The 11,254-nt window shown below is 36.5% G+C and overlaps 1 protein-coding gene across 1 annotated transcript in view; it reads left to right on the top strand.

Annotated features, from left to right (window-relative positions):
- Positions 1-383: 383 nt before the first annotated feature.
- DNAH3 (dynein axonemal heavy chain 3) overlaps positions 384-11,254 on the top strand; it is a 63,027-nt gene continuing 52,156 nt past the window's right edge. The window contains exons 1-8 of the mRNA XM_063343199.1: positions 384-500; positions 2,005-2,094; positions 4,572-4,797; positions 6,099-6,168; positions 7,238-7,424; positions 7,968-8,157; positions 9,295-9,490; positions 10,461-10,586. Coding sequence (XP_063199269.1) covers positions 468-500; positions 2,005-2,094; positions 4,572-4,797; positions 6,099-6,168; positions 7,238-7,424; positions 7,968-8,157; positions 9,295-9,490; positions 10,461-10,586 — 1,118 coding nt within the window. The 5' untranslated portion in view covers positions 384-467. The remainder of the gene's footprint in view (positions 501-2,004; positions 2,095-4,571; positions 4,798-6,098; positions 6,169-7,237; positions 7,425-7,967; positions 8,158-9,294; positions 9,491-10,460; positions 10,587-11,254) is intronic.

Genomic DNA, 11,254 nt, shown 5'->3' with positions numbered 1-11,254 from the left:
TTTTCCCATTCCTTTTGATGGGTGCTTTTTTCTCATGGCAGTGTGTGGCTCCGTCTGCTATAAACAACAATTAGGGGCCCAGAGTCCCTGGGACATTAGAGGAGAACAGGCAGCGAGGAGGAAACTGGTTTTGGAGAAAGTGGAAAGAGCAGGGTGGAAAAAATCTTGCTTGAAAGACATCTGGAGAGAGTTAGAAAGATTAAGGTGAAAAGTGAGCTTGAAGAGGAATGGAGAAAAAGAGAGCATGTGGTTTGGAGGGGAAGAGAGCTTAGTGTTGTAAACACGGAAGGGGAGAGCTGGGATTTTTCTTCTTCCTGGCGGTTGGCATAGGAGGCCGATTGTTTTGACACCTTGTGTGGTACCTGAAATGAGTCTCTGATATTTTTTTCCAGTGCATGTAACAAAAAGGATGCTTATATTGAGGGGAAGGACCAAAAACTTCTAAGCAAACAAAAAACCAAAGCAAAATGAAGCCAACACAGAGCCCAAGGCTCCTGAGGGTAAGTTCTTTCTGCAGTGACTGTGAAAGATCAATAATTTTTTGAAAACCTTAGATGAAATTGTCCGTTACTGGTGGCTATTGTTTTGATGTTGGAAAAACTCTTATTGGAAGACACTCGTTCTTGTTGAATACTCTTTGTATCTAAGCCTTATTAAGAATTCCTTTGCTTATGTATTTAACTTGCAAGGTTAGATGGCATATAAATCAGCAGTTGCTTTAGAATGAACAATGGCTTTCCTAATAACTCTTGTACCTTTAAGAATGAACAAATCTCCTAATAAACTGTGTGGTTTGTTAATTTTTAAAGTACCCTAAGGCCCAATCCTTTAGTCATTAATCAAGAGCAATTCATGCTGTCTTTAGTGAAATATATCTGGTAGTGATAATGTCTTGATTTCTGTGTCTCTGTGCAGGCATGCTGGGGAATACCAAGAAGGCAAATCAGATTGGTCTTTTCTCAAATTTTATTTCTAAATCGGTTCTACTTTGGTATTGAGGAGGGCACGGTTTTGTCCGCTGGAAAACTAGGTTCGAGCAGTCTAGTTTTCCAGTCATACATCAGAAAGCAATAAAGATGTGCTAAAAATGTATTAAATATAACGTAAAAAATGATTATGTGTTGCATTGGGTAATAACGTCCTCTTTCACGGTGATTTAATTCACTGCTGTTCGGATACCACGTACGTCCACCTCCTTTTTCTGATAGCGTCACTAGGTATTTGGGAATTTATTCCTCATGAATCTCCTAAACAAATTTGATTTAGGAAAAGCAGAGCAGACAAGAGGTGAGGTTTTGGCCTCACTAAGGAAAGTTGCCATTCAGAAACACCCTAAAGCGCTTTAAGGCTAAATAATTCTCAGAAAATACCCTTAGAAAACTTTGTATGGAGTCCTGGAAGGCCACCGCAAAGCCGTGTCACCTTGAGGAGGTGGAACATAGTCCTAAGACATATTACGTATGCTGGCATTTGTATTAAAACACTTTGCAAAGTCTTTGTGAGCAATCTGTTTCTCCAGTGGCATCCTGGCAATATAGATTCTTCTGGAACTCGGTGGTTTTTTTTCTCCCCAGTAACACAGTTCACACAACTTGGACTGTTTCACTGTCAATTTGTCAGTCTGGTAGGCTTTAATATTTTAGTATCCAGTGTTTATACCATTATAAACTGCATGCAACATGTGGAGTTTTTTAGTATACCTAAAAATATTTTAAACAATTTGAATTGTTTTCAATGATATAAAAATGGTGAAAATGGTGTGTGTGGGTTTTTTTTGTTTTTTTTTTTTTAATCTGACATTTATTGGTGATTAGAAGCTTTATCAAATGACTACAAAGAATAGGGCAATTGGAAAACCTGTTTTGCTCTGTTTCCTTAAAATTAGAAAAGTTGCAGTATGTCATTTTCAATGAAAACTGAAAGTCTCTGTTCTTTCTGAATGAATCTTTTTCAAAACGCTGTATTTCGCAAATGTCTTTGAAGTTGTTTTTCATTTCTCTCTAGCCACAAAATGATTCTGTGTGTAACATGAGTCATGCAGAACCGTTACCGGAGCATCCTTCTGCTTCAGCTGCACCTTCAGAACTGTATCAGGTGTGTGCTCCCTCCTGTTCTGTCAGGCTATACATTAAATTACATGTGCTAGCATGATTTTAGGCATCATATATTACCAGGCCTTAGGCAGATGAAGTAAAGATAGGAAAAAGTGTTTAAATTGTTAAGTTAAATACTAAGCAGATTGTCAGGCACTTCATTAGAGTTGCTCTGATTTAGAAAAGTGTTGTTACAACTTCTGTTATGATTTGGATATTAAACCTTGGTATTTTAAATCTGTTATTTAAATTTATAGTTAATTATTCGCTGTTAAATTTTGGATTAAATATTTTGAGTTTAAGTTTCTGGAGAAGGGAGCAAATAGTATAAGTATTTTTCTACCAAGCAAATTGTGATTCTTCCCCCCGATACTTGACGGTAGAGCACAAACCCCCCTGAGTTAGCCTGTTGTTCCAAAACCAGCTGAGAGCGTGACAGGTGCAGCATTGATCAGAATGGATGGCTTGTACAGCTGTACGGCTACAGCCTCTGCTGTGCGACACAAATCAAAATCATGTATGACAACGCTTAAGAGGAGAAAGAAGAGAGCGCTGGCTTTCCCCGCCGTAAGTGCCTCACAGTTGCTCATTTGGCTCATTTGTGTCAGCACTCCAGTTCATCTAAGATGTCTTTCTTTAGAAAGATATTGTTTGTGAAGAAATTAAGGTAGTTTCTGATGGAAAATGGGTTATTTTGGACTTTCTCTGAAAATAGGAATTTTTAAGTGAAACATATACTCTAAAATAATGGTTAAAAAGTGAAAATTATTCAATGAAGATTTACATTAAAAAATTTTATTTTAATCAAAAAATCAATTAGACTTCTGGGGATGTGTTACGGGTTTATTTAAGACATGGGAGCTGATTTAGCCAGTCCTGAAATTTTTGTGTTGCATAAGCAGTAGATATTTGCCAAGTGACTTGCTTTCTTCTTTGCCAGAAACAGCTGTTACCCTCTGACGGACTTTGCCCAAGGGTTCCCATGGGTATCATGATTAGCAAAGCACCTGCCGTGCACCCAGAAAGTTACTCTACCTAGTGGGGAAGAAAGAGCATATTTTACAAAGCAGACCTAATTAAGAGAGGAGATGAGAATTCAGAGTTTATGCTCACTTCAGCAGTTCCTAAAGATACACAGTGACTTTGTGGGGAAAATCTCCAAATCTCTGAATTTTTTTTAATTGTATCAGTTTATCCCCCAAAACTAATTCAGGGGCCTACCCACTTGTCTAGTGCGTGCAGTGGAATAAATCAAACTGAAAAGATTTTATGAACTTTCAGAAGCTAATTTCATGATTGCAGCAGTAGTGTGAGTCCTTTTTTCTTTGCTGGTAAGATTAGCCCTAATTAGGTCAGAACTAAAATACAAGGCAGAGGTAATAATCTTGCCTTAGCTTGTATTTCAGATTGACTAACTGTATTGTTCTTCTCACTAAAGCTCATGACAGACTAAAAAAAATAATAATTCATAGCTGCATCTGTAGGTTAAATGAAAAGAAGCTGGTTTATGCTTTAGTATGCTGTCCTCTCAGTGGTCATAAAAAGCTGAGAAGATGAGGTTAACTGCAGCTCCTATGGGAAAGGCAAGAGAAATGAGGGAAGCAAAGATGGGATGTCATGAATGTATTTAGAAGCTTTTTTAAAGAATGATCTGGAGCTGAGGGTGGTAATGCTGCATTGTAAAGAGGATGAAATGGGTAATAGGGATATGGTTGTGTTACTCCAATGAAGTAAAAAATCATTAAACAAGTTGTAATACAGAAACAAGCTAAATATGACTTTAGACTAAGAGCGCTAGGAACCATGGTATGAAGTAGATTCATGATTCTATCTTATGTACGTTTTCTCTCTGAGGGTATCTTGATAAGAAACATACTTCTCGATCCCACAGCCATTATGCCTGTGAGCTATCTCATAAAGTTTAGACATCAGGACTGATGACAAGCTAATCAATAGATACCAAGTCACCTGAGAGAACCTGGAATGAACAGACAAAAGAAATCTATTAGAAATCCTGTATTGATGCGGAAGAGAGAGAAAGATGAGAGCTGAATTTGTTAACCTGTATTATTGTTAAACTATTACAAGGAGTGAGTGTTAAAAGTAGACAGGCCGTTAACAAAGGCTTGAGGAATAAGGATTTTCTAAATTTAAACAAAGGTAAGGAGAAGAAGAAAAGAAGCAAGATGGAGATGTGGGGGAGTAGAGAGTACTAGATAATGTACTAATGCCTTCTCTTATTTATAAAAAAGACCTTGATTATGCAAAGAAATGCACAAGTACCACTGAAACACTGTGTAAAATTATTCTTATCCATGTGTAGAACATCAGGATCTAAAAATAGATTGGTGGTCAAATGACTCTAAGTCAGACTTATGTATTTGCTCTTTATACTAATTGATTTTTAACCCTGTTCTAGCTCTAAGAGGACTCTTTCAATTAATGTGCTATGTAAAACTATTTTTTTTCCAATTTCAGCATTTCCTTAAAAGCAACTATTATCCTCCTTTGATGCAACAAGCATCATGGACTTTGGCAGCTCCTTTCAAAGAACAGAGTTACTACCGAAGCCCAAGTGACTCCATAGCTAATAACTATACTCCTACCGCACGGGATTTAAAATTGAAAAATGTGCACAAATTAAAGCTCTCTTCAATGACAGCGCCATCACTGGGTTCAGCAGAGCAGAGAACATCCTCACAGCGTATCCATTTTTGAGTGTGTTTATAAGTTTAGCCTTGCTTGTTCTATACATTTTTATCTCTAATTGCTTACTTATTAAAGCATCATCCCTGGAAAAATCACCTGGAAAAATCAATGGAAAAAAAAAATGCACCTCTGTTATGCTCATATTCATCAGTCTTGCATAGCAAAACAAGATGGGGACAGGCATTAAAATGTTTACGTGAGGATCAAATCCAAGAAACGTTGCTTAATACACTGTTTAACGTTTCAACCACGTAATTGATGTATTTGTTAGCAAACTGTGCATACATATGTAAAACCTACAAGATGAGCTATTGTATGCTGTTGATTCAACATGACATTGTGATATAAAGCAAATAAGGTTAAGAGTTGTAATAGTCTTGCTATTTAAGTTTAACAATATATATATATCAAACATTTTACGAAAACAAGTTGTTTAGGCTTTAAGTATCTTACTAGTTGCAGGTGTCAAATTAACTCCATTGCTTAGTCTGAAAATTCCAAAGTAAGTTACTAATGAGCTTTATTTCCTCATTAGCTATATAAATGTCCTCTGTACCAATGGTAAGACACTCATAAAATATAGTTTTCTACATACTGTCTGTCTGTGAATATACTCATCCTGCATTGTTGTTTTGCTTCCCTGAAGTGTTAGAAATTGCTTCATTTCCCTGGGATAGATGAGACATAATAGCTTCAATATCTGCTTCGTCCCATTGTATGCTCTTTTAAGAAGGGTTTGGTTTTGTTCGTTGGGTCTCTCTAACAGTTTCTTTATCATACGCCAGATTCTTCTACTTGGTGTACTTCCCCAGTACACGGGTGGGATGTGGGAAGAAGGTCATGGTACCTTTCTTGCTGAAAAGGCATGATGTATTAATTTTGTTAAAAGACCTGTTTATTTGTACTCTGAAAAGCACATGGTAATACTCTGTAGTTCTCAGGTTTTTCATGCGTAGTATATTTTGTGTAACTTCTTATAGAAGTGCTTTTATATTCAAAATAGGAAGTCCCAGTGCAGAAAATACGGTTTGTGCAGGGAGGTAACCACTGAAGTCTTAAGCATGAGCTGAATGCTTTCCTGAAGCTAGTTTATAGTCCCAGAGTCAGCAAGATTATTTAACACATGATTTTAATGTCTTGCTGAATGCTAAGTCAAAACTAAAGGCTTCTTTGAGACATTGTTTTCTGTTATTTCATTATCTGATTAACAGACTTGTCTCTGTTTTTCGCCAATCTGAAATAATATCTTATTTCAAAAATACTCTTGTATGTGATTTTCTTAACTGGTGCTTAAAGCTTCAAAAGAATGTGATCCTTCTAGGAAAAAGCTTAAACTTACACAAAGAAGTCAAGGGAATTCTGATAGGTAACGTACTGTAATGTTATAAAGATACAGATTATTACAATCAGACTAGATACCTGAGTTGTGATTTAATATTTCTTTTTACTTGGATGCTATGTTAAGCATCCAAGCATGAAATGTTAAGTGTCTACAAAAAAATGTATGTGCATCAAAACTGAAAATCCATGGTGTGCTCAGTGAGCACCTTTAACTGTTTCTTTGTGGCAGGACTAATTTCAGTCTTAGGCATGCTAAAGGAAAGGTCTTTTATGATTACTGACTTGACAACCCAGAATTTAGTTAATAGAGATGCAGATTGTGGAAATGAAGTCTCAGTTTTGCTGTGAGCATTTAAATGCTCTGTAATGCTCATAGAGTTGTGTCAAATTGGGTGCTCTGCTGTAGTGAAAATTTCTTTTTATCTTCGTGTGCTTGTGTTCTTCATCTGTAAAACAAGGAAATAGTCCTCTTTGGAAGTGCTATGACAGTAACTCCTTGTTACAATAACATGGAGATGAGTACCATAAAAAAGACAAAAGGCATACTTAAATTCTCTTCAGGTAATGTCTTGATCATGTAAAGTAAATCAAGTGTGGAGAGACAGCTTGTTGGCTGAGTATCCTGAGCATCCTGAACAGTGTGGACAAAGGCCCTACAGAAACCAGCATATAATCATGAAAAAAGATGTCTGTAGTGTAACATTTATGCGAATGAGCCAATTTGAACTTTTGGCTCAGATTGTTAAGATTTTGTGAGATAATCACCCGAGAAGAGGTGGCGATCTTGGACAACCTACGTAACAGTGCTTAGTAGTTCTGGTTCAGACAGTATCTTATAAGCAATTCTATGAATCCGAGTGACACTGTGCAGCTGTAAGGTTTACATGATTGTGTTCTTTCTGTTAAAGTAGCATGCTATGGTATGCAATTTTACTGATTTTTTTTTGCTATGCGTAATTGAAATACGTCATAGGTCATACTTGTCCTTAGTGCAGCGTACATGGTTTATATAATGCTTGTCATTTGTCCATATTGATTTAAGAATCCATTACTGCTTCTTTATTCACTAAACTTGTATTCTTTTTTTTCGGAAGTATGCCAACTTTGTTAAACAGTTTGGATCCCATTTCGTTGTGTGCACCTGCTCATATGCAAGAATTACATGTCATACGTTATACAGACAACCAGCCATTGACCCCAGAAGAACAATTTGTTCTCATGGATTTACATGAGAGGGAGATAAGTAAGCGAGAAAAGCCACCTTCAAGAAATGATATAGAGGTATTTATATAATTGTTCTTCTAAAGATAAAAGTTGCAGCAGTAATAATCTGCAATGTATGTCTATAAAATGTTTATTTAAAAGTACTTGAGAAAAGAAGACAGTACCTGAGGTTTAGAAGATGTAAATGTTCAGTATAGCCAACTGCTGTTAAATATTGTCAACTCCTTTCCCATTTGTTCCTCTTTTTAGCTACTCAGTCTGATTTTTTTGTCTAATGGGCTTGCAAGTAGAAGTATCTTCCCAAATTCTTAACCTCTCACATTGTTGGCTAGTACTTCAGAGATCACTAATTTAATATGCTGTACTCCATTCTATTGGTATATGTGCTTACATCAAAACAGATGGAAGTATTGTAAAAACGTCAGGCATTGGCAGCGCTTTAAAAAGAACCAAGAGGTAGATAGCAAAAATCCATTATATTCAAACACCTTTAAATTGTGGAAAAGGTTCAAGTGATAGAAAAGGTGAAAATATTTTGTAGTAATTCATTATCTGTCAGAAAATTCATATAATAAGCATAATATTTTTAACATTTTTTAGCGGTACTGTTACTACATATATAATGGAGTGCATGAGGACATGCTGGCACCTCAGGATAAGGAAGTGATGAATGCAATTTTAAAGCGTATTCCAACTCATATTCTTGCTAACACAGACCTGGAGAATTCACTTGCAAGTTTAAAAGAAGAGATTAAGGCTGACTATTGTATCAGCCTCAGGAAAGCCATTGGTAAGACTGAAAATCTCTTAGCAATTCAAGAGGATGTAGACATCTATTGCACTTTGAAAGCAAGTCTGCATTCTATTCTTAGCACCCATGGAGAATTCCTTTGGGGTCATCAGTAGAACTGCAGTAGATATCTGAGAGAGTATAATCTGTGATCATGCTACCTAACATTCCAGTTTCAATAAATACCTATTTACTAAACACGACATCCCATCACTTAAATATAGTTGGTCCTGTTGGAGTGGGTCCAGAGGAGGCCACGAAGATGCTCAGGGGGCTGGAGCCCCTCTGCTGTGAGGACAGGCTGAGAGAGTTGAGGGTGTTCAGCCTGGGGAAGAGAAGGCTTCAGGGAGCCTTAAAATCCAAATCACATTCAAAATGCATAATTCTGCATCATCTCATCAGATGTATAAAGACGGGGTCGATCAAATGATGGTGACTACTAAGTAGGTGTGGCCTCACACAGCATAAAAAGAAGAGGTTGCACAGTTTTCACTCTGCCTTCTATGGTCTCTGATATCTTTCTAAGTACCCTTTAGTTTGCCTTTTATCTATGTCACAATTTTAGTGTTTGTGGTCCCTTTTTGTGATAATACTAACGTCAACAAGGGGTAGTGAGTCTGCATCCCAGTTTTTGTTAATCTCATATGTAATGGGCCACTGGTCGGCCCATGAGTTTTGGCGTTTAGCAGATCATAGATCAGTCCTTTGAATGTCATATCCTTCCTAGATGCAACACATGATTCATAACATTCCTGTGTTTCACAAACATTTAAGAGGCCTACTAAAAATTGTCCTTGAAAGAGGTATTTCCACCCCTGGTTTATGGAAGAGGAATTGAAGCACAAAATAAATACACTTCAAGTGGAAAGGCAGAATGAAAAGCCATTTCTCCTGCCTCCCATTTTAGAACCACAACCAGGTCTTGTTTTCTTTTTCTGAAATAATTTTATAGTCAAATTGGTAATTTGATTATTGTGCTGTATTTCATCCTAAAAATGTACAAGTAGCTATGTGACAGTGTATGAGTTTTAAATGTGCAGAATTCTACCACTTCCTGAACTATGGAGATACTGTGTTTTCATGTGTAGGTTTTGACCATGCATGCAATCTCACCATGACATTTATGATTTGTTGTAGTTGATTACATCTTGATGGATCCAGCTGAGAGAGAGAGACTGTGTATTGGAAGTACCCCACGCCCTTTTCCCCAGAGAGTTGTCCGTGCACCAGTCCCATGGCACAGCTCTTACGAAGAAGTGAAAAGATGGAATGAAATGAATCTATTCATAGTGAATCCATTGATGCCCACTTTGCAACAGCTCTGGCTTTCTGAGTAAGAGGTCTTGTTCATAGGATCTTAGTTAAATTCAGAATGTTTTTGATTTTATGGCTGGGTTAGAGAGTGCCTCTGCTGCCTTCTCTACGTATGCTACAGAGGTCCTGGGGGAGCCAGTAGAGAGAAAAATCTGTTCTGTTTTCTAAAGATTTTTTTTTTTTTCTGAGCCTGTAAGAATTTCAACATGAAATGATTGTTTTCTGCAGACTCTGAATGCAAGCAGAAGCATGTTTTTACATGTCCACAGTGTTTCTGATATGAAAAGATCATCCCTTTTGTTAAAAGATGTTATCCCTAAATTAAGATTCAATGCTCAAGTAAATAGTGATTTGGAATTCTCATCTTGATTCCTGAAACTAACAAAATTAACTCTTAAAATTGAGTTTCTTTCAAATGTCTGTAGTTGGAAGTTGTTCTGGGGACTTTTGAAAATTGAGTGTTTTCTTATGAATTTAAATATGGTAGTGAATAATCCCAAGAACTGTTTTTGCATTTAAGTATCATTTACAGGAATTTAAGCTCTTGTATGTATGTATGTATGTATGTGATATATGCCATACAGATGAAACTTTATTTTTTTGCCCCTCAGGGTAGCCAGGATAGGTACTTATTACTATTAATATGGAATAGAACCAGTAGGTGTCATTCTGTGTGTTCTTTAATGCCTGGATACACTAATGAATCTAGGAAAAGGACAAGAAATTATTCTGATGATTTTAGCAAAAAATTAACAAAATTTTAAATACAACAGGTATAAAATGAAGTTTGTGAAGCCTTTTATGTTTGCTGATAGCAAAAAAAGCCATTAGAAGTGCATTTGTCAGACAGCTTATCAATGAAGTGATATGCATGAATTAAACTATATTATTAGTATTTATAAATACATGTGAGACCTTTCTGGCTATATTTCATGGGGTTTTTTAAACAGAATTCTCTAAAACATTTACTATTTGTTTTACTTCCATAGGTATAGTCATCTAAGGTTTGTTCGCACTGAAGAAGTGCTTTCTGGAGACCTGCCACTGTTGCCCACTGAATTTGAGGAGGTCATTCGAAGACACTGTGTGGAAGCTCACAATATTCTTCAGAACAAGTCAGTGCCAAATGTAGTAATAGTAGATGAGTAGAGTATCTTAGGATGTGATTTATGTGAAGCTCCCCTTTTAAAACAGATCTTAGAGTAAGATGACACTAGTCCCAAACACAGGACTGCCAAAACAAAGGGGAAAATAGGGGAAAGGGATAAACATCTGGATGCTAAAAGAGCTATTGAAACTGCAAGAGTGCTTGCACAAGAGCAAATGGGAATAAACTGGCTATGAATAAACGTAGATTGGAAATTAGAAAGTTTCTAGCCTTGAGAAGAGTGGAGTCTAAATCTATAAAAATGGTGACAGAAAACCTAACTTTTTTAATTATGGAAATCAATCAATGTAAGAAAGAGATTATAAGAGGTAATAGCCCATGATATTAGGTGGCGGCATTCTGCCACCTGAGATCTCTTCCAGACTCAAGGTTCCCATTTAATGCTAATAATTTAATATTGTCATTAGTGTTCTGTCTATTCATATTAATTTAAAGTAATAGTAGGGGCCCATTGTAACAAGAATCCTTAGCTTAAAAACTCAGGTTTCCTCTAAGTCCTGGTAGGTACAGTTTTGTTTGACATGTAATTAAAAATTCTCTGCTAGCACTTTGAATTTTGCTTATTCTTTGGGTAATTTCTGAGCTTAGATTTCATTGCAAGGAGCAAAGTAAGAC

This window comes from Chroicocephalus ridibundus, chromosome 8 (assembly GCF_963924245.1).
Source record: "Chroicocephalus ridibundus chromosome 8, bChrRid1.1, whole genome shotgun sequence".
Classification (NCBI taxonomy): Eukaryota; Metazoa; Chordata; class Aves; order Charadriiformes; family Laridae; genus Chroicocephalus; species Chroicocephalus ridibundus.
This window is presented reverse-complemented; position numbering and strand designations above follow the sequence as displayed.